Source organism: Microtus pennsylvanicus, chromosome 12 (assembly GCF_037038515.1).
Source record: "Microtus pennsylvanicus isolate mMicPen1 chromosome 12, mMicPen1.hap1, whole genome shotgun sequence".
Lineage (NCBI taxonomy): Eukaryota > Metazoa > Chordata > Mammalia > Rodentia > Cricetidae > Microtus > Microtus pennsylvanicus.
The window spans coordinates 61,378,030-61,400,310 of NC_134590.1; the positions used below are offsets into that span (position 1 = coordinate 61,378,030).

At 53.6% G+C, this 22,281-nt stretch overlaps 1 protein-coding gene across 2 annotated transcripts in view; it reads left to right on the plus strand.

The window, feature by feature from the left end:
- Window positions 1-5,069: 5,069 nt before the first annotated feature.
- Window positions 5,070-22,281, plus strand: part of Htra3 (HtrA serine peptidase 3) — a 29,076-nt gene continuing 11,864 nt past the window's right edge. For both annotated transcript variants that reach the window (XM_075943802.1, XM_075943803.1), the window contains exons 1-6: window positions 5,070-5,591; window positions 14,600-14,699; window positions 17,265-17,487; window positions 19,537-19,731; window positions 20,266-20,298; window positions 21,720-21,834. In XM_075943802.1, coding sequence (XP_075799917.1) covers window positions 5,189-5,591; window positions 14,600-14,699; window positions 17,265-17,487; window positions 19,537-19,731; window positions 20,266-20,298; window positions 21,720-21,834 — 1,069 coding nt within the window. In that variant the 5' untranslated portion in view covers window positions 5,070-5,188. The remainder of the gene's footprint in view (window positions 5,592-14,599; window positions 14,700-17,264; window positions 17,488-19,536; window positions 19,732-20,265; window positions 20,299-21,719; window positions 21,835-22,281) is intronic.

Here is a 22,281-nt window from a genome sequence, read left to right on the forward strand (position 1 = left end):
ACAACCTTGTTCAAGACCAATGGCGAACCCAAAAGCAAGAATTAAAGCCAGGATGCCTCTAAAGACACCGAAGAGAGACGTTGTGATCATGGCTGAAAGAATGACAAGGCTCAACAGCTCAAAGCTCTCCTGAGTGCTGGGAATAAATGCCCGTGTCACCACACTTACCAATGAATATGCAGAGACATATCTGCCAGACAGAGACACAAGTGACCAAGGACACACAGAAGACATGTGGTATTGCCCGCTCCTTGGAAAACATAAATCAAAACCATGGGGAGACCCCACGTCACAGCTACTAGAATGGCAACAGAAGTTTTTTGTTTATAAAACTTTTTTCCATAAAAAAGTCTTTTTTTTTTAAATGGAAAATACCAAAAGTCGTTGAGGGTTTGGAGTAAATGGAGCTTTGTGGTTTTGGGTGGAAAGTGGTACCGATATGGAAAAGCCTAGTGCTCCTTAAAGGGCCAAGCATGACACCGCTACAAGGCTTAGTCATTCCGTTCCTAGGTATACTCTCGAGAGACTCGAGACTATATGCTCACGTAAGACTTCAGACAGGAATGTTCATGACAGCCTTTTTTTCATGATAACTGAAAAGTGAGGGGAAAATCCATGCGTTGGCAGAAGACTGTACAAACATGTGTGGTCTAACCATGCAATGGAATATTATCTAGTCATGCTAAGGGAGAGAGAGACTGATTCATGCTGCCGTGTTGATGAACCTTGACTCGTGATGTTCAGGGAGAGGAGGCAGACGGAAGACCACAACTCATATGATCCTATTCATGGGGGAAGCACAGAGCAGCTAACTTCACAGAGATGAAAATGTTCTAAAATTCATTGTAATGATAGTTGTATATTTCTATGAAGATGGCAAAAACTGATCAGCCACACACTTTAAAAGGGGGAGTTGTATATGCACGTAGGTAGATGTGTTTCAAGGGTTAAATGCTTAACCAGGGATGGGATTAGAGAAATGGGGGAAAGGATGGATGGGGAGGGTTAACCAAAACTAAGAAGATATGTGAAATCCATATGGAAATTCACCACACTAAAAGCTCATCTTTAAAAGCCGGGCGGTGGTGGTGCACGCCTTTAATCCCAGCACTCGGGAGGCAGAGGCAGGCGGATCTCTGTGAGTTCTAGGCCAGCCTGGTCTACAAGAGCTACTTCCAGGACAGGAACCAAAAGCTACGGAGAAACCCTGTCTCAAAAATAAAAAAAATAAATAAAAGCTCATCTTTAAAAATGCTCTTTTTTTAAAAAAAATATTTATTATGTATATAGTATTCTGGGCACCAGCTCTCATTATAGATGGGTGTGAGCCATCATGTGGTTGCTGGGAATTGAACTCAGGACCTCCGGAACAGCAGTCAGTTCCTTAACCTCTGAGCCATCTCTCCAGCCCTAAAAAATGCTCTTAAATAAATTCAAATGGAGGTACCCTGCATAGGTGGACAATGGTGCTCCTAGAAGACACAGATTATTAAATGAAAATCTCAGTGACGGATATGGGATGCCTCCCTATGAGCTGTTAGTCGGGGAGGCCACAGAGGCTCCCCAAACAGCATGGGCTGTTGCCATTGTTCTTGACTTCCCACCATAACCAAATGATAAGACCCTATTGCTGGAGACACCACACACATTGGGCGTAGGATACAAAAAAATAAACCTGGAACTGACTAGAAAACTTCCTCCCTGCTGTCTAGTTTTCAGAATGCTACAGGGTACTGTGCAGACTGCTGGGGGAGGAGAGACATTGGTGGTCTTACCCCTGCAACCACCCCTGCATGCTGCAATACACCTGTCAGACAAGGTGTGCCCACAGGCACAATATCGACATGACTATTATGGGATTTACCAGCTGTTTCTGATAGAATCTGAAGCCTGTTCCATAAGAAGGAATTCAGGCCTGATACTGTAAACTTGATCAAAAGTCCTTGGCTGAGGCATCCATAGACCCTCGGTTGTTTTGCTGAATGGACATATTGTAAAACTTCCTTCTAAATATTTTTATATTTATAACCATAGGTTAGTGCAGCTCTCACCTTAATCGGAGGAGCTTCTTTTTGCGGTGGGCAGCAGTTCGTATAAAGACTCATAATAATGAACCAGCCTGCCTCCATTTTAGGTTTGAAAGCCCTCTTACAGTAAAGACAAACTAGGCTCATTCCTATGTATGATTAAACCTGTTCGTCAAGGATTGGGCTATGTCCCACATGTAACCTTAACTACAAATGATTCTGTACTGCCTGTTCCAGGAAATCACGTCTTTGTTTTAAAAAGTTGTAACGATTCTCTTGCAACCCTACCCTCGTTTCAAAAGGTTGTTATGACTACCTTGTTATGACCACCTTGCTATGTTCTGCTTCGGTAACCCCACCTATTTTTTCCACCAGCCTCCCCCCACCTCTGGTTTGGAAACTCCCTACCCGATGAGTTATAAAAACCTTGTCTTCCTCATGTCCAGTGCTGACCTCTTGAATGCCACCGTAGTGGGAGGCAGCCCGTGTACACAAATAAAAACATTTGCTTCAATTAATTGCTTGCTTTAATTAATTTGGTCATGATGATTCGAGTCAACGGTCTGTCTCCTCACATCTTGGGGATTAACAATAACTGGTCAAAGATCGTCACATCCAGTCTTCACAGGGCCCCTAGAAACAGCTAGCTGCTGCTCCTGCCCTTCTCAGCACCCCCATGAGGGACTTCCCAAAGGAGGGGCTGTAGACAGTGCCTTGTATCATCACCCAAGCAGGGCCCACCCTGTGAGTCACTCACTAACATGGACTGAGGAACCTTATCACATGCCAGGTGTGGCCAGGGATGATCTTTGACGTCCCCCAAACCATGTAAGCTGTGACCTCATCTGATGATATCTGGGCTGTAGCAAGGGTAAGGTGCAAGGGTCTGGAAAGCCCAGGTTGGCCCTGCTGTTCTGCTATGACCTAGCAGGAGGGTCAGTCTGGGGTGACCAAAAAGGAGGCAGATGCTGGCTGCAACCAGCTCCATGCTGTTTCATGGTGAAGAGTCATGGCATATTGGGCAGGGAAACAAAGATTGATGAGACCAGATGGGTCAAGCCAGCCACCTACCATGACTCAAGAGAGAGCAGCAGGGGAGAGCCAGTCCAGAGTCCACTCACACTGGTGGATGACAAAGTGCTTGTGCCTCCAGCTTTCCTGAGAGTAGGAGGGGCTGCTCCTTCCCTGGCGGACCATGCAGGAGATGCCAGGGCCCTGGAGGTCAGAGGCCTGGGGCAGTGGGTCACTCAGACTGCAGAGACAGACCCGAGGTGTCCCTGCGACTGAATGAGACGCTATAAAGGGCTAGAGCAGCAGGGGGAGCCACTGCCCTGCCTTTGTAGACTCCCTGGAAGCTTCCAGAAGAACAAAGACAGAGCCCAGAACTACCTCCCTCCTAGAAGAGAAGCCACAGCTGGGGTTTTGCTTTAACTCCAAGCCTCAGTTTCCCTTTTGCACAGGGGACTAAAGCACTGTACACAGTCACAGTAAGGATCAGGTCAGGTGACCATTCAGGATGATGTGATTGAGAGGGGAAAAGATGGACTTGAGACTTCAGACAAAATGGATGCAAGTGAAGCCCACTGTCTTTTCCCAGCCTCACTCCGAGGCGCCTGATACTCACTCACCTCTCAAGCAGGAAGGCGCGGGGAGCCAAATAACACATACAGAACAGCCTGCCAAGCAGCAGCCAGGACCTCTTTTACACCGTGCAACATCCAAGCCACGAGCCCGAGACTCTGTTTTCACATTTGCACACAAAAAATCTGGAGCAAGGACTGGTCTACCCCTTTGCGGAGAGACAGCAACATCCCCCCCCCCCACGCCCTGACCACCACCACCATCTACGTGCTCACACCTGGAGCCCCACCTCCTCTCCCCAGATAATTCTATCTGATGAGGCCACTCTGCTTCCTGGCCATTGGGCATTGCCTAGACCTCAAAACATAAGAGTTCCTAGGAACCAGATTGCTCTTCAATCCTGTCTCCCCAGCCCTCCACCAACAGCTATCCACAGACCAATAGAAGCAGAGGTGTCGCCACCCCACGCCACGCCACACGGCACCACACCATGCCATGCCCTCCAGTGCTGCTGGGAAACTCCAGGCAGGTAGCAGCTTCTTGCCAGGACCCTCCACTTTGTTTTCTTTTTCTTCTGAGTTGCAGACCAGGTTTCCCAGCCCCTGAGACTGTGTATTCAATCTAGGATCACCAATTGGGACAAGGGTGGGTGGGTGTCTGTTGGGTCTTCTGACTCCTGCAGTCTCCACTGCCAGGGACTTGACATCCCTGTGACCAGTGCACTCTGCGGCCTGGCCTGGGTCCAAAATAGCTTTCGGTGAATGCACAAGAAGGCACTGTGAGATGTGGGGGTGAGCTGATGTGGGGGTAAAGCTGAGGCGTGGTGCTTCCTGCTCCTGCACTGCCTGGTACCTTGGTACTTCCAACCACCCAGAGGTGAGAGGTGCTCAGTCCTCCTTGTAGGAGAAGAAACGGAGACACATCAGGCAGCAACCAGAGTTCTAGATCTGGGAGAGAGAATAGACCCCTAAGAGAAGGCAGATGCCCCCCCCCAAGCTGGGGTCATGCCCTCCAGTTGAAGATGGGAGGAGGGGGCACCCAGTTGTTTCCTAAGTATCTGTTGCAATGTCCCCAGGGGGAGTGATGCAGACCAGGAGAGGTCTGGGTTTGGGGTCTTGCTGAGAGCTCTCCTGCTCAGGAGGGTAGAGGAGGGGAACCTCTATGGAGGAAGGCTGGGGACAGAATTCAGACTTGTTTTGTCTCTGGGGTTGTAGTCAGATCCTTGGCTAGAACTGGGATTCTCCATGGCAGCTCCCATTCCCCAGGCCCTCACCATGGGCTAGCAGTCCTGTCACCCAAAATGCACCCCCCCACACACCAGGCAGGCCTGGAGCAGGAGCGCCGGGTGGGTCCCCACCAGTCGGGGCGGGGTCCCGTGGGGCTGGGGCGGGGCTGACGGCAGGCAGGGCCGCCCCTTCCAGCGAGGGCGGGCGGCCTTGGCCTTTAAACGCCAGTGGACGGTCGGCAAAGGAGAGGCCCGGGTCAGTCCCCATACCATGTTCTTGCGCTCCCGGCCAGAGTGCGCCTGAGCAGCCCCGGCTTCGGTGTCCCCGCGGGTCTCGCGTTGCCGCCTTTTTACAATGCCGGCGCGCGCGCTGCTTCCCGCCTCGCTGGCCGCGCTGGCCACGCTGGCTGTATTGGCGCTGGCCCGGGAGCCCCCGACGGCGCCATGCCCTGCGCGCTGCGACGTGTCGCGCTGTCCGAGCCCGCGCTGCCCCGGGGGCTATGTGCCCGACCACTGCAATTGCTGCCTGGTGTGCGCTGCCAGCGAAGGCGAGCCCTGCGGTCGCCCCCTGGACTCGCCTTGCGGGGACAGTCTGGAGTGTGTGCGCGGTGTGTGCCGCTGCCGTTGGACCTATGCTGTGTGTGGCACGGATGGGCACACCTATGCCGACGTGTGCGCGCTGCAGGCTGCCAGCCGCCGTGCCCTGCAGATCTCCGGGACACCGGTGCGCCAACTGCAGAAGGGCGCCTGCCCCTCGGGTAAGGTCCATCAGAAATCCTAAGGCTTGTTTTGAGTAAACTGAGGCCCAAGGAAATTCTGCCCGCTCCCGGAGTACCACTGGGCAGCCTTTTAGGAGCAGTTCAGACAATCCTCCAGCTTTCTAAATGGAGAGACTGAGGCCCAAGAGGTAAATGTTGTCCCCAATGACACAGAACAAGTTAGAATTGAAAACTAGTGTGGCAGCCTGGTAGTGTCTGGTGGGCTGTGGAGCTCTGGCCCAGAAACTCCTCTGTTTCTTTGAGTCCTCTAGTGGTTTAGAAGGAAACGAGTGATGAGCAGTCTTTTCTGGTCTTCAATTTCTGCTCTTTGAGTTTTATTTTCTTCTGTCTATAGCCAGGTGGTTTTAGGAGGGCAGTTTAGGGCTGCAGCCAGGATGTAACTCCCATCCTCGAGGCTCCAAGGGTACAGTGTACAGGGGGAGAATCCTAGGTCAGCCTCCCCTGGTTGGCAGGTGGCTCTCGGTCATTTCTTACCTTACAACGGAACTCTGTACATTCAGGAAACTGCCAGAAAATATGCATCTTGTCTGGGGCATTGTTTAGGATGCCAAGCTTTGCTCTTGGTGATGGGGACTCAGTGACTGATCCTTAATGCAGCTCAGCCAGCCCCAAGCTCATGCCAAATCAGACCCCTGTGTGTCCTTAGCCTGAGGTCAGAATGGGCTCTGCTGGTCACTCAGAGGACACCTGGGAACCAGACAGAGGGTCATGGGGCCACCTCTTGGGGAACAAGGCTGAGTTTTCTGTGCTGTGTGGAAGGCATCCTGGAAAAACGCACTGGCATGAGCAGACCCTTGTGGGCGTGTCTGTGACTGGACACTCTGGACAGTGCCTGGAGCTCAAGCTGGGTGGGGATGGGACTTGGTGGCTGTAAGCGTAGTGCCAGAGGCTGGCTTTGCCCTGTCAGACAGAGCTGTGTAGCCTTCTGAACACTCAGGTCCTGTGCCCCCAACAGGCCAGAGGGCTGAACATTCTTCCAGGGAGTAGGTATATAAGCCTGGAGGGGCTCTAGACAACCAGAGGTCAGAGAATGAGTGGCGGGCGCTGCTCTTTCCTGGTAAGCATCTGCCTTCTCCCTAGACTGGGTGACCACAGGTGTCCAGGCTGGAAAGTGTCATGTAGGATTGTATGGACCACATGGGTCAGCCATTTCTGGAGAGTTGGGAGGAGGATGTCCTTATCTGTTTTATGGTATTATAATGAAGTATGAAGGAGGTTATAATGAACAAACATTCATGTCTCAGAGTCTGGGACCTGGAAGTCCATGGTTGAGGCCCAGCCAGGCTCGGTAATATGGTGAGAGCTGTGATCCCTTAAAGGGGAGGTTACTGTATGTTCAGATGCCATGGTGGAGCAGAAGGCAAGGAGGTGGCATGAGTGAGAGACCCAAAGGGGTGTGGCACCGTTTACAAAGGCCTTAGGCCCCATTCATAAGTGGGAGGATCTTATAAGGCCTACACCTAAATTTTGGAGGGGCTTTAAGTTGGTATGGTTGGGATCACAGGCCACATGAGGGACAGCAGCCCAGTGCTCTCTTTGGGTGGACACCCAGGGTGTGCTGGATGCTGGTTCTGTGTGCCCATCTTGGGTCTTGCTGTCTGAGATGCAGAGGGTTCAGGGTAGCCAGGCACCTGCCCCGTCCTCTGCTATTCTCCTGCCATCTTGGTTGTGTTTGGTGTACTCTTCCCCCTGGTCTCCCATGTGGCAGGCACTGGGCTCTGGGCAGAGATGGGCAGGGATGGAGCAGGCTCTGTTCTTCACAGATTGAGCCATCTGTGAAAAATCCTTTCTGTGCCTTGCTGTCCCTTAACTGGTAACAGCGTATGGCATGAAGCAGATCTTGCTAGTGCACTTGAGACTTCTAGATCCTGCACAGAGCAGGGAGAGAGGGGAAATTCAGCCTGGGAATCAGACAGATATCCATCATGAAGAACGGCGGAAGTGGCTGAGAGTCTGTGGGTGCTGGCAGGATCCCGGGCTTCATAGACCCACATTGTTTCATTGTATTCTGGGTCCTCATCCATAAATGGTCTGATGACAGGCCTGGGAGAGACCCAGCGCAGCTAAAGTGCTACTTCCTCTACTGGGTGCACTATTGCTGTTGTACAATGAGGCCCCTAGGAGAGGTGCTAATTTGGGACAATGAACGGGGCTCACTGTTAAAGATGGGGCGGGTGGAGAGGCTTAGGCAGAGCAGAGACCAAGGTCTGGTCTAGAGTACTGGCCACCATCAAAGCTCAAGGTGCCAAGGAGCTGAAACCAGAGGGGGTGGTCCATTACCAGGGATGTTAACAAGCCAGGCTCTACTACCCATCCTCAAAGGACCAACTATAACAATGTGGCCACATCGGGAAGAGGAGCAAAGAGGCTCAGTGACAGCTCCCCAAGTCCATCTAGGGATCCTGACATGAGATTTAGGTTTAAATAGAGGGACAGAAGTATATACAACCAAGCAGCTCTCTCCCATCGTCTCTACTGCGGTCTCTCCTGCAAGGTGGCCTGATGCATCCCGCTTGTTGCCTGCAGCCTTCTCCTCCCAGCATGAGAGTCATGGGGGATCCAATTTCTTAGGGTCCGTTGCCTCAGTAGTCAGAGGGGAGGACCAAGTGTCCTTCAAAATGTCTTCATTCCAGTCAGGGTAGCTACAACTAGACAGGGCCAGTGACTTTGAGCCTGACCCCTGTCTATTGCGCACTTTGACCTGGCTGGTCCAGGTTTGCTGCTTACTCCAGGGACATCATTCACAGAGGCACCCTGGGCTTCTCTGCCGCTATCTCCTGCGGCTCAGAAGCTCCACACACTAGAGCGAGTGCCGGGCTCACTCCATGCAGATGAAAGTTGGCCCAGGCAGCCTGGCTGTCTCTAACTGGTCCTCCCAACTCAGCTGCCAGCTCCACCCCAGGACATTGATGTCTCAGCCTCTGTCACCACTGCACCTGTCATCGCCTCCTGTCTACTGTGTGTGTGGTCACTAATCAGCCTGACCACAAACCACAATGCCCAGATGCTCTGGGTTCATGAATGTCTTGGAGGCAGGGAGAGCGGGTGAGCCCCACTTGAGGGTGATGTCTGAGAGGGGGCCTCCTGGGGAACTGGGATCTCAGAATAGATTGGGTAGCAGAGGGAGACTGGCTTCTACCCTCCTGTATCACAAGACGCACTCAGCTCCCCCCACACGTACCTGTACCCTCAGGCCCTGTGTCTGCCACCTGACACACACACACACACACACACAACACACACACACACACACCTCCATCTTCTGCAACCTTCTCATCTTCTGGCCATCCTGCTCTTTTCCCTCCTCCTACCTCAGGGCCTTTGCACACGTTCTGCTCACTGCCCATAGTTCCCTCCCGCATCCTTTTCTAGTAGGTTCCTCTTCCTGGCCTTTGATGTCCCAGCACCCCAGCAGCCTTCCCTACCACTGTGCCTCATGGCTCGGCCTATACCACCTGTCCATTGACCTGTCTGTTCTCTCTGCTTCTTGCTCACTCTGGGCCTCATGGTGGGGGTGGCTCCTGCACCTGGTTGCACACAGTAGGGGATGGTATATGAATGTCTGGGTCCATGGCTTCCTGTGGCTGTCCTGGTCCCTGTTAGATGGCTCCTGTAGGAATGACAGGAGTTTTTGGGTACCACCTGCATGTTAGAAAAGCATTCTCATCAGAAGGGATGATGCTAGGATGACCTGCTCTCGGGCTGGCTTCCTGGAGTCCATGTCCCACATCCAGCCCTCTTTGGAACTGGGTGGGGGTGGCTTGGGGCAGTTCCCATACAGCTTTAACCAGCAGCGTTTAATGTGCAAGACCCTGCTGGCCTCTCCTAGCCTGTTTATTTAAGAGCTTTGGGTGGCTTTTGTGTTCATTCTTCTTAGCAGCTTCTAGGGGCTCAGAGTTCAGCATCTGAGACTAACCAGGCAAGAAGATGCATCCTCTTTTGGCCCCTCTGCCTGCTGGGACAGCAGAATTGGACAGCCATGAGTGGGGGTTGGCAGGATGTCAGTGGCCTCATCCATGTATTTGATGATCCCATGATTGGATAGGATTGTGTGTCATGGCTGAGTACCAGGAGGAGCGCCATGATCTGTGAGTCCAGAGGCTCTGTCAAATCCAGGTCCTTTCTTCATCTACCTCTAGGGCATGCAGAGGTGGCCATGCAGAGAAGCCGTGCAGGGATAATGCTGCCTAGACAGAGTGGCACTCACCTGCCTGCTGCCCCTGGTGTCCTACATCACCGAGAGTCTGTGTGTGCTCACTGGCCTGGAGGAGCTCTGGGCACGGTGAGGCAGAGTCTCTCTGGCAATGTCAACTACATGACAGGCCTGGGGTACCACAAGCTGTACCTGTATATTCGTGGTATCAGCATGGCCCATAAGCCACACCCTCCTCCAGCAGAAGCTCCGAGACCTGAATATCTAAGCCCTGACTGCTCAGTGGCCTCCCTTTCTGTCCCAGCTCCAGTCTCAGGCTCTTGCTCCCTGTGTCACTCACCTTTGCACATGCAGTCCCTTTGCCAGCTATACTGATCCCCCATTCCTCAAGGCCCAGCCCAGCAGGTCACCAACCCTACTGTCACACTTGGACCCTCACAGAGGGTTCTCTAAACCAGTGTTTTCCAACCCTCCTAATGCTGTGACCCTTTAATACAGTTAGTACCTCACGTATGTTGTACCATATATATCATCCATATTATTTCATTGCTAGCTTCATAACTGTAGTTTTGCTATTGGGATAAGTCATACTGTAAATGTCTAATACATTGTCCATGGGGGTCACGACCCACAGATTGAGAACCGCTGCTCTAGTGCATCCTCAGTGCTTGGGTACCCAGGCTAGGCTGGCCTTGTAGTGAGCAGCGAGAGTGGAGCACACAGCTTCAGCCTGGCCACAGCTTTCCTGCCTGGAGGGCTGATCAGCTCACTGCTTTTCCTTCTCCTAAACGTTTCTCTGTCCCTAAGTGACCCATGGCCCCGTGGCCACCAACATTAGCTTAAGATCCCTCTGTGGTTTCCAGGGACTCAGGCTGCTGTCCGTGGCCCTCAGACCCAGGTCCTGCCTAGGGAATGGCAGATGGGGAAAACAATTGCCCAGCTTGGAGCACACATACCACACCCCACCTCTCCCTCACAGCCACAGCCCAGGGTACCAAGCCAGGTGCAAGGCATCAAGCCCAGCACACCGGGCATTGGGCACCAGGCCCTGAGTCGGGTTCACTAAGCTCTCTAATGCTGATAACCGTGGCTGCTTTATAGGTTGGGAAACAAGGCTTAGAGAAATCAGGTGGCCTGCCCAAGGCACACATCCAGACCCCTAAACCTAGATACATCCCAGCTCCAGGCTGCTCCTGGGCAGGGTGTAACAGCTGGTTAGCTTCCAGGAAGGCCCAGCCTTGACCTGTCTCTGGCTTGGGGCCAGCCCAGCGCCTCTGGCTGTGAAATCCAGGCTCTGCTGGCTCGGGCAACCTCTGGAGGAGATGCTGCCTGGCCACCACTGTGCTGTGAGGCTATTCTCACTTAACAGTGATTCTCAGCTTCCACGTGCGCCTGAGTGGGGAGGGGCAGTACAAACTGGCGGGTGCGGTGTGCTCAATGCTGCCTTCAGTCGTCCAGTGGCGTCTGCACAGCAAACACGTGCCATGCATAGATTATTTGCCATCCCCGTTAGGTCTTACACCACACCAAGCCTGCAACTTCGGTGGAGGGATGCCACTGTGTCCCCGGTAAGAGAACAGAGGCACAGTGGACTTAGGAGACTTACGAGGTCTTCCTGTTAAGAAGTGGCAGAGTTGGGGGACACCGTGGAGGAGCCAGATATGGAAATCCAAGCCGGGCTCCACTACATGTCCACTGTGTGCTGGCTCTGGGCTAATGCACATAGCTGTATGTGTTGCACGCTGTAGAACTCCAGGGGATGTGGGCACACACACAGATCCCTGTTAGTAATATCGATGCAACCGTGTAGTGTGCAGGCTCTGGTCGGGTGCATGGTGTCCCCGTGGTGCGCCTCGGCCATTCACTTCCCATTCTGCGCCTTTGCTTCCTCATCTCTTCCGCAGCAGATTTTGACCGTCCAAAGCACCGGCACCATCCTGCTGAGAGTCACCCACTGTCACTTAGGCAGGAATGTTGGCGTTGGAGCCCCGAGGCCAGCTTCTCTCCAGGGGGGTTACTTCTTACAGCCCTTCCTCTCCCAGGAGGCCCCAGAACCCGGCCACAATGGCTGTGCTCCGTGTCGGGCTGCAAACAAAACTTCCGGGCCTTCAGATTCTGTTTATTTTTGAAAAACAACAAAAAACCCAAAAAAAGGCAACAGCTGAGTGTGCCAAGACTAAGGCCTTCAGAACTTGGCTGGGCCTGGCCTGGGGGTGGGACTGTTAAGAAACCCCAAATAAACAGAGCTGTTTCCTGGCCCAGCCAAGCCAGTTCATGTGGGAAGCCTATGGTAGGGCCCTCCTGTGACTCACGGTGACTCATCTGAGAGTGGAGCCCGATTAAAGGGCCATGCCTGGCGGGCCCTGACCTAGTGCCGGGCTAGACCTGCCATTCTAAGATAGCATTCATACTCAACCTCAGTTTTGGGGGCTGTAAAATGGGCAGTAACTGCTGCTCTGGGGTGGGGGTTCCAAGCCGCAGGCTGGGCTGAGCAAGTTCTGTTTTTGTGGGGCTGGTGGCTGCATCCTCCTCCTCCCTCCTTCCAGGAAGCTCATGGGGTTTGCCTGCCTGGCTGTGGGATAAGCCAAATAATGTCTCTGTGCTGGGGAATGGGGCCGTGTATAGAACCTCTTTGGCTCTTCTGTGGTCCTGAGCGTGAAGAGCCAGCCTAAAGCAGTGTGCTGTCCTGGGCCCTGCTCCAGGCCTTGCCATCTTCCCAGTTGCTGTAATTTCTTTAAAAACACTGTGAAGAGAAGTCACGCCATGATACAAGGCTCACATAGGAGGTTTATTGGAAGGGGAGAGAGAAGAGGCAGAGAAGTGGGCACAGGGGGGCAGAGACCGGTCCCTGGGGACAAGAGTGGCAGAAAAGAAAGAAAGAGAGAGAGAAACAGAGAGCAGAGAAAGAGCCGGGAGGTGGGCTTTATAAGGGAAAGTAGTGAACGTGCATAGCAGGTGCTCTTGGTGGCTGACTACCCTGTCAGGACCCCAAGGGCAGACCAGTACAGATGCCTGAATACTAACACCAGTTACCTACCATGTAGAGTCCTAGCTGACAAGGTCCTTTTGAAAGTCAGGTTCTCTCTCTGGAACGAGAAGTGGCCTAAGAGCTTGGAGCAGCACCACGGTGGGTCTGCTGACTGACTTGAGCCTCCAGGTCAGCGCCCAACAGCCTGGAGACACAGGGACTGGGAGGCCTTGGCTCCTGCCTCAGTTCTGCCGCTGCCCATAGTGGACCTGGCAGGCCAGGTGGGCAGAACCTAGGGAGGGGTCTGCAGGTCCTGGAGGTGCCAAGCCCCAGGATGGACTGGGCAGTGAGACAGATGGGGTGTTCTGTTCTCCATGCTGTCCACGAGAAGGGCAGTCGCAGGCACGCGGGGCTTATAGCTCAACCCACTTAGACAACTTTTCTAATTACTTCCTGCCCATCAGGGGCAGCAGATGACTTTGCCCATACAGGGTCCCTCTGTACACCCCATCTCACCCTAGGTTTTGTATGTTCCAGCCCTGTTCACACGTCTCCATTCCCGGCTGGTCACTGTCCCTCACTGCCGGCGGATGTCAGGGCTGGGTTCACAAAGGCCGTGGGCAGATGTGACTGGCTACGCTGAACAGGAGGCCCGGCTAGGAGTTGTTTCATAAGCCTCCATTTCCCCACCTTGACATTTGCGGCTTCATTTCTCCCAGGTCGCCACTGTGGGAGTCAGGGACATTGCCAGACTGTGTGTGGGGATAGTGCTGGGCCACAATTGTTCCAGAGCACAGGCTTTGGTCTGTACCCCTCTTACAGCTGCTGCTGTGGACATGTTTGTTTGTTTTTTTTCATCCTGTTTGATGGTGTGGAAAATCAGGTTTATGAGGTGGAGGCTCAGCCCCAGAAAGCCATGTAGAGTCCTTTCACATCACCAGGTACCAAGTGGCTTCCTGGGACAGGGAATGTCACTGTTTACATTCTTATCAGGTCACCCAGGATCTGTGAGGGGTCACCTTCAGTCCCACATCTCAGATGGGAAAGTCAAGGCCCAAAGAGGGTAAGCGACTTGCACAGGACCACAGCTAGAAGACAGCAGGTCTCGCTGAGCCCAGTTGTGTGCAACTCCCAGTCCTGTGCTCATGAGAGAGCCCATGAACCACCCAGAAGCAGTGCCAAGGAGCATGGTGTCAGAGGCCAGAACCTGGAGGCCTCAGCACAGGCTCGTGCCACCCACATGCCTCAGGCTTGTGGTCCTGGCAGGCCACAGCCCTGTTGCTGATGGCGGCAGGAATCTGAGCCAGTGATTAAGGTTTGGGGGATGTTTGTGAGCTGCCTGGAAGTAGGCCTGGGTTATAGCCAAGTCAGACAAAGGCGGGGTGCTCTATCCACCCAGGAATCTATAGCCCGGCCAATGAGGAAGGGCCTCACAGAGGCCATATGGGGGTGGCTCAGGAGAGGAGGCCTCGGGGACTTTCACTGCGCCCTTATCTATCAGTACACTGGTCAGGCAAATGGTCAGCTCTGCAACATACTTCTGTCACATGGGAGCAGGCAAGGGCCCAGGGGTACTGGTCCCCAGCATCAGTCCTGTGCTTCCTGGAGCAAAGATTCCTGCTCAACACTGAAGAGTCTGGTGGGGCTCAACTCCCAGAAGTCCTAGTTAACCATTCTCCAGGGCAGGGACTACCATCTCAGATGTCTGGGTATCTATGCACTTCTGGGGGATGGGGTGCAGAGCATGTCAACATTGGCTTTGAGTCCAGGCAGGGGTCCCTAGCAGGGCCTCTTTCACCCTGGGTCTAGGGGCTGCTGGGAGCCAGCAGGTCTCACTGACACCCTTGGTCCTTGCTGCCAGCGCAGGTCTCCACCAGCTGACCAGCCCGCGGTACAAGTTCAACTTCATCGCCGATGTGGTGGAGAAGATCGCGCCAGCCGTGGTCCATATAGAGCTCTTCCTGAGGTACGTGGGGGCCTGAGTTGCTCTGCAGCTTCCCAGCCATTCCCAGCTGCCCTGCTGCCTACTGCCACCCAAACTAGACGTGATTCCAGCAGCCAGAAGCACAGGAACAGTGGGGTAGGATGAGTAGCCACTATGGAAACCTGGGGGTTGAAGGTTAGCCTAAAGTGGGAACCCTAGGCATCTAGGAGATAGAAACAGGGGACAGACCACTGAGGTACCAGCCCAACAGGGCAAGTGTGTCTGAATCAGGCATGAGGGAGAATGTGCCAGCTCGTGGCTAGATGCGGAGGAGAGGGAGGATTGACTGAGTGGAGGTGGGTGGATAGGGAAGCAGTTCCATCCATGGGAAAGGAAGCCAGCTGTGTGATGTGTGGCCTAGCATCCTGGCAGGATCCCTCTTTACAGACAGGGGCGGAGCCTCCTCCCTTCCTCCCACACCCAGTATTCTATCCCAGAGATGTTTGTGCTGGATGAGGAGGCCCTGCCTTCCAGACATACCAGCCAAGGTCCCATCACTCACATCCGGTCCTGAGGTCTCAATTTAGACCCCCTAGAGAGAGGCTGGTTGTGGCAGGAGCTTCAGGACTCTAGACAAAACAATCTCCACCCTTCTCACCCTGCAGCTGAGGGGAGAGAACCAGCTGGGATGGTGGAGCCAGACAGGAGCCCACCTGATAGGGATCAGGGACGCTGGTGAGCGGCTTATTAGTCTGACTCTGGTATGGAGTTGCCTGGTTACTGATGTCAATCATTATCCCCTCCCTCTGTGCTCCATTAATAGTGGCAAAGTCTCACGGTGGCAAGGTGTGTGTGTTGGGGGCGAGGGAAGAGAGAGGATAGACTATACTCATCCAGGGTCTAGCCAGAGCTCTGAACCACATCGGCTCTGAGTCTTTCCTTAAGCCATCCTGGGGCTCCTGCTCTTGGAAAAGAGAGATAGATGGGAATTCAGCCCCTGTGGGACTATGGGACCCTTCTGCTTGCCAGGTCCCTGCTGTTATTGACAACTGATAGACCTATGCCTCCCAACGCTTTTACACACACACACACACACACACACACACACACATACACACATACACACACACACTACAACCACATCCCACCTGGAACTGAGGTTTGATTTCAGCCTGTCTGACCCTGGAGCAGCTCCCTGCCATATCCGATTTTTCCCTGCCCTTGCCTTTGACCCTGGGGTGAAATCCAAGCCACATCATTGAGGAAATTACAAATGAATGTACTAAGAGGCTGTCTCAACCAAAGGGGGCTAAGGAGGGACTGCGTATATCTAGAGGGCCTGAGGCACTAACCCTGAGCTGGTTAATCACAGGCTAAAGCAGCTGGGTATCAGTGATGTCTGGCTTGTGAAGCCAAAGCCTTAAGGGTGGGTAAGGCCCCAGTAGGGCAGATAGCACAGAATCTTCCAGCTGCAACCCTTGACCTGTGAAATCTAGGTTCAGGGCTTTCTTGGGTCCTGTCTGCAGTCTTGAGAAGAGCTGGGTGTAGCAACCCCGAGGCATGGCTGGTGGATGGAAACACTGCTCTGCTCTGCCTCCTGCCTGACTCCAGCACGTAGTACCACATCTCTGGACCTCAGGCTCCCCTGAGAGCTTCATGCAGCCGTGGCTACCTAGGGCTGCGTTACAGAGCCCCACAGACTGCAGGATTAAACAATGAGCCTGTTGCCTATCCACCCCGGAGGTTGAGGTCCCAGATCAGGTGTCTGCAGGTGTCTGACATCCTACCCAGATCCCAGGCTCGCTCTTAACTTCTAGTGGCTCCAAGTTTCCTGAGCTTGGAGTGCATCCTCCCACCCATGTCTCCCTTGTGCCTCTTCCGGCTTCCAGTCTTCTCAAGGTACCAATGCTTGGCCATAGGGCCCCTACTCCATCAGAACGACACAGCCCTGCCACACCTGCAGAGATTCACTGCCAAATGAGGTCACTACTTGATTACATCTGTTTGGAGGACACTGACCCACATGAATTTGTCCCTGGCTTCAGGGAGCACTTAGAATGTTTGCTGTTTTCCCTGGCCTTGACTGGCTGAGGTGACATTTTGGAAAGACTGGCACACTTGGGTTCTTTCATCTGTTTAGTGTTTTCAGGGCCTGTATACTTTTTTTTTGTGTTGCCCTAAGGAAGGTCCCAAGCTGCTGACCTTTGCCCCCTCCTATCCTGAAAGTAGGGTCAATGCTCCTTAAGCAGACAGACCATTTCCCAGATGGAAAGACAGAGGCTCAGAAGGCCTACAGAGCCTGCCTGAGGGCAGCTAGGTCATGGGTGAGGTTGGACTAACAGTTAGTGTCCAGGGCCCTACTGTCAGGCATTGGCGCCACTGTGGGCTGGTGCGTGCTGGCATGTCAACAGGTACCGTGTCTCACTGCAGCAAACTGCAGATCAGAGATGATAGTCATATCTTTATGGCCATGAACCGGGTCTAGATTCAATGTTGCCAAGGACACACCCACAAGTGATAGCCTCAGTTCAAACCCAGGTGGTGGAGGGAGTGGACTCCCCCAGGCCAAGGCCTTGCCCTGAATGTCCCCTGTACTTTCCTGTTCAGACACCCTCTGTTTGGCCGGAATGTGCCACTGTCCAGTGGTTCGGGCTTCATCATGTCAGAGGCTGGTTTGATTGTCACCAATGCCCACGTGGTCTCCAGCTCCAACACTGCCTCCGGCCGGCAGCAGCTGAAGGTGCAGCTACAGAATGGGGATGCCTACGAGGCCACCATCCAGGACATTGACAAGAAGTCCGACATCGCCACTATCGTAATCCACCCCAAGGTGAGTGGAATGGGGCGCCTTTGCCTGCCCCAGCAGTGTCCTCCGCAGACCACACAGCCGTACTATCTCAGCCTTCCCAGAGGATAGCCGTGATCTGAGACCCAGGGCCACTGGCCACGTCAGACTTGGGGCCTCGGAACTGCCCTTGCCCAAGGTTCCAAAACCAGGAGCAAGCAGGACACAGGGGCGAGGGGACAGCATCCACACCTCCGTACCTCTTTACTGTCCTAGCCGGGCCCATATCTGGAGTTCCCTGTCCCTGAGGGCTGACAGACAAGGGAAGTCAGTTTCTACCTTCCACCCCTGTGCCCATACTTCCCTTTATGGTCCCCAGTAGCTTCTAGAAGCCCAGGTAGACCAGTTAGTGTTCTCTCTGTTTGTGGCACAGCTCCGGGAGGGAGAACCCTCATTACCTATAATCTTACAGGAAGAAACAGAAACTTGGGAAGATTAGAATTCTCATCACTTGGAATCTGAGGGGAAACCCAGGCTCAGAGAGATTAGATCACATACCTAAGATCATGGTCAACAGTGGCAGGGCCAGCCTAGATGCAAGGCATCCTCAAAATGGTTTTTATTGCACGCAGTGGTACCATTGCATGGCTCTGGGATGGCCATGGGGCTTCCTGTGTCCCCTGCACCCACCATCAAACATGTCACTGTGTCTTTAGTGAAAGTCAGGCACATTGTTTCCTGTTGATATCTGTGAGTCAGCCGGTGTAGCTATCTGGAGCCTAGCCCTCCTGCATTCAGGTTCTCAGTGTCCATGGTAACAGTTGTTTTCAGCATTCACTACCAAAGTGGAGGATCCATAATGGACTACCCTGTGCAGACGCTCTGTAATCCTGAGCCCTGTCACGGGTCGAGTCTGGGTGCATCCCTTCTTCATAGCTCAAAAACCGAGGGTGGGTGGGACAGACTGAAGGGCTGAAGTGCAGGAACTCTTCACACTATGGAGGCCCAACCCCAGCTTCTCTGTGACCAGCATGCAGCTCTGCTGCCGTCAGAGTGTCCAGGCTGGGAGAAGCTGTATGCTCACCCATGTGCAGCTGTAAGAAGCGATAGGGCCACATAGGGTGCCACAGCTCATCCAGAGCTCCCTGGGGTTAAGAGCAGAAATGCAGAGGCCGACCAGGGACACTGCCCCGAGGTGCCTGGTAGAGCGTGCCTGGCTTTCATTGGTAGCACAAGCATGGTGTGGGTGCCTCGGCACCACACCCCCCCTTGGAGCCTCTGAAGCTCAACCTGTGTCCTGCAGTTCCCCAAAACATATGCACACGCATCTACCTTCTCAGACCGCAGCAGCCTTAGAGTTGGATAGCTGAGTTCATAGATGGATAGATTCGGCTAGCCCCGTGCAAAACAGTGTTCCATTACCTAGTGTGTCAGAGTAGAGTGTTACCTTCCCTGGCCTCAGTTTCCCTGTGTGTCTATATTAGGATATCAAAGATTTCAAACTAGGTTTTCCAGAGCCTTGGTAGGGTTCTGGAAAGCTATGTGCCCCTCCTTAGGGCGCCTCTGTTGGGTGCAGCACACCAAACCTTGGGGTATCTGTAGCTTTCAGCTGACCTGCAGAGCAAACTGTCACCACTAAATCTCAGGCTTAGCTGGGCAGTAGCACATGCCTTTAATCACAGCACTTGGGAGACAGAGGCAGGTTGATCTCTGTGAGTTTGAGGCCAGCCTGGTCTACAGAGTGAGATCTAGGTCAGACAGGGATGCATAGAAAGATCTTGTCTCAGAAAACAAGCAAAACCCTAACAAACTGCTGGACTCAAGGATGTCAGAGGCCAGGCCTCGGCCCGAGCTCTCTGTCTGTGTGCTCCCCCATGACAGACATTTATGGCCTCCTAAGATAAGCCTTGGTTCTGTGAACTCCAGCCTCAGTCTCAGCCAGCTGCTGGCCTGGCTTTAGTTCACATTGGCGACTTGCCTCAGCTTGGTCTCGGGGCTGTGAATTGCCTCCGTCCTCTCCAAAGAGCAGCCTGTCAGGATCCCTCTCTGTGGTCTGAGCCACTGTCCTCTCTCACACTCCTCTTCTCCTTCCAGAAAAAGCTCCCTGTGTTGCTTCTGGGTCACTCAGCAGACCTGCGGCCTGGCGAGTTTGTGGTGGCCATTGGCAGCCCCTTTGCCCTGCAGAACACCGTGACAACGGGAATTGTCAGCACTGCCCAGCGGGATGGCAAGGAGCTGGGCCTTCGGGACTCAGACATGGACTATATCCAGACAGATGCCATCATCAATGTGAGTCCTGTGGGCAAGGCTGACCTCAGTGACCTCTGCCTAGCTTGTTCCCTGTCCCATCATGCAGCACATTATCTAGGAAGACCTTTCATCATCTCATGCAGAGGTTTCACCCAGTGATTGCCTCCCAGAGATGGGGTGGCCCAGTCATACCCCTAGAAGGTCTTAGTCTGCCACACACAGCTTGGCACTTTACTAGGCTTAGAATGGCACACAGCCCCAAGGCTGGGTGCCTTGGTATGTACCCCCTCTGTGTGTTCCATGACTGGTTGATGGAACCATTCATGTCTGTAGAGACTACCAAACCTCAGACACTGCCTGTTCTGCAGGTGCCTAGCAACCTCTGGTGAGTTGTGGAGATACGTAAGTGCACAGTTTGTGCAGAGACCCAGAGGGTCAGTGAGGTAGCTACCTGCTGATGTCTGTGGGGATTGAGCATTGTCTTGTCATTGACTAGAGTCAGTGGTGGGGAAGGAGTTTCGGCACCATAAGGGGGTTTGTGGCACAGCTAACACAGTGTTTCCCCCTTTGCAGTATGGGAACTCTGGAGGACCCCTGGTAAACCTGGTAAGTGTCCGCTAAAGTGGAGCATCTGGTTTTCTGAGGCTTTGATCACCCAGAGGCACAGGCTGGAGGTGGATGCAGCCCTAGGGACTGCATGTCCAGAGGTCAGTAGTGCAGCTGGGTTGCAGGCCCAGGAAGACCTGAGCACCAGGCCTGTGCTGCCTGGAACCCTCGGGGACAACTGAAAACAGCTGCCAGGCTGGGACCATGTGCTCCATGGTGACACTGGGCAATGGGGGCTCAGATCAGGCTGATATTGCCTGGGACTCTGCTGTCCTCAGTTATAATTTAAGGTGGGAGGAGAGACCACCCTCATGAGCTATGTTACCCTCACTCCTTCCGGAGTCAGGCTCCGCTTCACCCTGGCTGAGATTTTCCCAGAACAGGGCGGTGGGCTCAGCTTGGATCCCAGACTCTGAGACTCAGTGTAGCCTGCCTCCAGGAAACCTATTCAGAGTGGGTAGTGTCCAGACTTGATGGGAACACACACTATGGGGTACCTGAGGCGGCTCTGAAGGGATACAGGCCTCACACCTGACACAGACCAGGGAGGAATTCCTGGAGATGGGAGCATTTAGTGAGGGTGTGGAGACGAAAGAATGGGGGAGAATGCCACAGATAAGGCAAAGGTCACAGGGCACTGTCAGGGTGGGAGAAGACAGCAGTGGGGCAGCCTGTGGGCTGGGACTGTGTCTAGCTGACACTTAGGCCACTTGTATAGGTGGCTGTCTCCTCCACACTCAGAATTTTCCAGGCAAACTGCTAAGGGGAGAGGTTCATGCGGTAGGGCCTGGGCTAGATTCTTTAGTTTCTGCCCTAGGCCCCAAAGAGCTTCTCTGACCAGCTGGTAGTGCCCTGGTTGGGTTGTCTAGGAAGAGCATCCAGCAGCCCTCCAATGGCCAGGCAGCTTTTAGGAGGGGTCCTGCCCAGGAGTGGGTTGCATTGACTGGGCCAGCTCCTGCTCTCTTGGCATTGGTCCCATGAATCTGGACAGGGTGGGGACCATGCTCAAAACAGATTACAGGCTGATGCCCTGGCCCCGCTCACTGGTCTCTGCTTTCATGAGAAAGGGACAGAAGGGGCCCACGTCTCTGATGGGATTAGATGATGTCCTGAGTGCAGTGGATACTGCCTCCTAGGGCAGAGGGCTGGGGCTAGTAAGGCAAGCTCAACCCAGTAACTTCTTCCAAAGTAGAAGAGAAGTCCCCAGGATTTGGAGGTTACACAGAGTAGGGGAGGTGTCACTGACCCCAATGTGACCTAGAGAGCCGTCTTTCCAGGGTTAATGGGGCTGCTTGGGCCATCTCCGTGGGTCACTGGCAGCCAGCTCTGCTCCTGGAAAGAGTGCTCTCTCAGCTCAGCAGCAGCTGGTGACTTGCTTGAATGCCTCCAAGTAACCCCCACATTCTGCCCACCCTGCTCAGGACGGTGAGGTCATCGGCATCAACACACTCAAGGTCGCAGCTGGCATCTCCTTTGCCATCCCCTCAGATCGCATCACACGCTTCCTCTCTGAGTTTCAAAACAAGCACGTAAAAGGTAAAGAACTCACTGGAGGGGCAGGTAAGGCGGGGCCCCCAGGACACAGCCCAGCCCCACCCAGCTTAGCCAGGGACCACCTGCAGGGACTGTGGAAGCCATGTTTACTCCTAGACTGGGCCCTTTACCCTCCCAAGCCAGCAGACCCAGGACTCTCTCAGGGTCTTCCTTCTTGCCTACCAGCTCAGGGCCACATTCACCTCCTCCTTCAGACAGTTTCTTCCCAGATCCCACCATCCGAGCTTGGACTCCCAGGGCTCTTCTTAGTTGGCAGAAAATTGTGTTTCCTTCCTGCTTCCTGCACGTCCACCCATCCATTCATCCCCCACTCATCTACCCACATCCAACCCTCCTATGCATTCATCTGTTTACTCATTCCCCAATCTACCCATTCATCTGTATGCCAATCCACCCATCTTTTCTATTTACTGTTCCTTCCCTTCATCC